We start from the raw sequence: 2,071 nt of genomic DNA on the forward strand, positions 1-2,071 counted from the left end.
ATCAGTTGTACACGGAAGCAGCTCCGGGCGGATGACGTATGAGTTCAGTGCTGCGCATGCATCGTGAAAACCAACATTTGTTTACAGGATCAAAGGAAGCAAAGTTTCCTTACTTTAGCAAAGGAAAACCAGTCTCCTCTTGGCTTATATCGAAATCCTCTGACATTCTTCTTTACAAATCCTCGTTTTGTACTTCTAATAAGTGACCGTTGTTTTGTTTTGATCTCTCTGCTGCGTTTCCGCGTTCGTCACTTCTGAGCGGCGCATGCGCAAAGCCGACCTCATACGTCATCCGCCCGGAACTGCTTCCATTTACAACAGTGAGCACAAGCTAGATTAAAGTGATTATTACGTTTTGAATATGGATATTTTTCTTACAAATACGCATCGATTCGCTACAGGAGGCCTTTGTTCACCCCCTGGAGCCGTGCGAGATGCTTTTTTTTAAATGGATGGGCACCCGCTGAGTGGCATTAAACAGCTTGAAAGATCAAAGACAATTTTTAATATAACTCCGACTGGCTTTGTCTGAAAAAAGAAAGTCATATACACCTAGGATGGCTCTGGGGTGAGTAAAACAGAGCCTAATTTTCATTTTTGGGTGAACTAACCCTTTAATGGCCTGAACACTCCAGCAATGTGGACGGCATGTTTGACAGATTGAATTAAATGATACATGGATAGACAAATCATCTCCATGATGCCCTGTAGGTTACATGTCTTCATCAGGAAAGAGATATAGGTTTTCCGGTGTCCATCATTTCAAATGGTGGACTATTCTTTGCAGTGTTCTGTCAGATGTAGAGAGTGATTGGAGTCCCTGAAGATTCACAGCGAGTCTCACCATGTCAGCTGGTGTGAGGTTGTATGTCAGTTGTGATAAGGTCATGTGACGCTTTGCTTCACCAGCCGTCCGAGTGCATTCGTGTGGAGATCGTTTCTATGAGTCTGAAGCCAGGCTCAAGAGTGGCGGAAGACAGTGCAATTGTCCGACTGTTTGTGGAGTACTCTTTCCTGGGCCTGCCATCAGTCGAGACCCCACTGTCTCTAAAGAAACCTCTGCCTGGACACAGCGTCTCCTACAACTTCAGCAATGGTGAACAACAACATTCATACTAATTTGCATGCAATACCAACCATTGCAATTGTTCTACTTTTTCTGGTATAGTGTATGTGGCAGCGTATTGAGCCTTATGGTAGAAAGTTGTGAGAAGTGTTGCATTGATTAGGAAGACTCTGAATTTTCTTCTGGCCAATTTTGGGGTCTACACCTCAAACCTTCTAGAGTCATCATAGACTCAAAGTTACACTTTCCTGCTTTGGTCTACAACAGTGGTTCCTGGTCTTGGAGAACCTGGATGTCTCTGTTATCTGATACACATATTTGAAGTCTTGGAGTCTTTTCTAATGAGCTGATGAGTTGAATCAGTGTTTGATTAGGGAGACGTAAAATGTGCCATGTTGGGGGTTCTCCAGGACCAGGATTGGGAACCACTGGTCTACAACAGGCGTGTCCAGTCCTGCTCCTGGAGAGCCACTGTCCTGCAGAGTTTAGCTCCAATCCCAATCAAACACACCTGAACCCGCTAATCAAGGTCTTCTAGAAGCTTCCAACAGCAGGATGTTGGCCCTCCAGGAGCAGGATTTTCCTCGGGTTTAATGCCAACCTCAATAAACTTCAATCTATAATCTTCAATAAGATCTCCAATCTAGCTACCGTCCTGCAGACTTCAGTTCCAACTCTGCTCCAACACACTTGCCTGAAATTATCAAGTTGCCCTGAACACCTTGATTAGCTGGTTCAGGTGTGTTTGATTGGGATTGGAGTCTCCAGGAGCAGGGTTGGAGACCCTTAATTTAAAGTCATGACTCTGCTCCATTTAGATTACTTGGGTAATCCAGTGTTTTCCAACCCTGTTCTTGGAAGCACCTCAACACTAAACATTTTTAACTCTTCCTAATCAAATGCATCTGAATCAACTCACCAGATCATTAGTAGAGATGCCAAGACCTGAAATAGATGGGTCAGATAAGGGAGACATCCAAAACATGTAGAGTTGGGGGGGGGGGG

The 2,071-nt window shown here is 44.4% G+C and overlaps 1 protein-coding gene across 2 annotated transcripts in view; it reads left to right on the forward strand.

Annotated features, from left to right (window-relative positions):
• The window catches only part of rpgrip1l (RPGRIP1 like), a 23,752-nt gene that overhangs the window by 19,219 nt on the left and 2,462 nt on the right, over positions 1-2,071 (forward strand). For both annotated transcript variants that reach the window (XM_016448962.1, XM_016448961.1), the window contains one exon: positions 910-1,096. In XM_016448962.1, the coding sequence (XP_016304448.1) occupies positions 910-1,096 (187 nt within the window). The remainder of the gene's footprint in view (positions 1-909; positions 1,097-2,071) is intronic.

This window comes from Sinocyclocheilus anshuiensis, unplaced genomic scaffold, assembly GCF_001515605.1.
Source record: "Sinocyclocheilus anshuiensis isolate Anshui unplaced genomic scaffold, SAMN03320099.WGS_v1.1 scaffold1445, whole genome shotgun sequence".
Lineage (NCBI taxonomy): Eukaryota > Metazoa > Chordata > Actinopteri > Cypriniformes > Cyprinidae > Sinocyclocheilus > Sinocyclocheilus anshuiensis.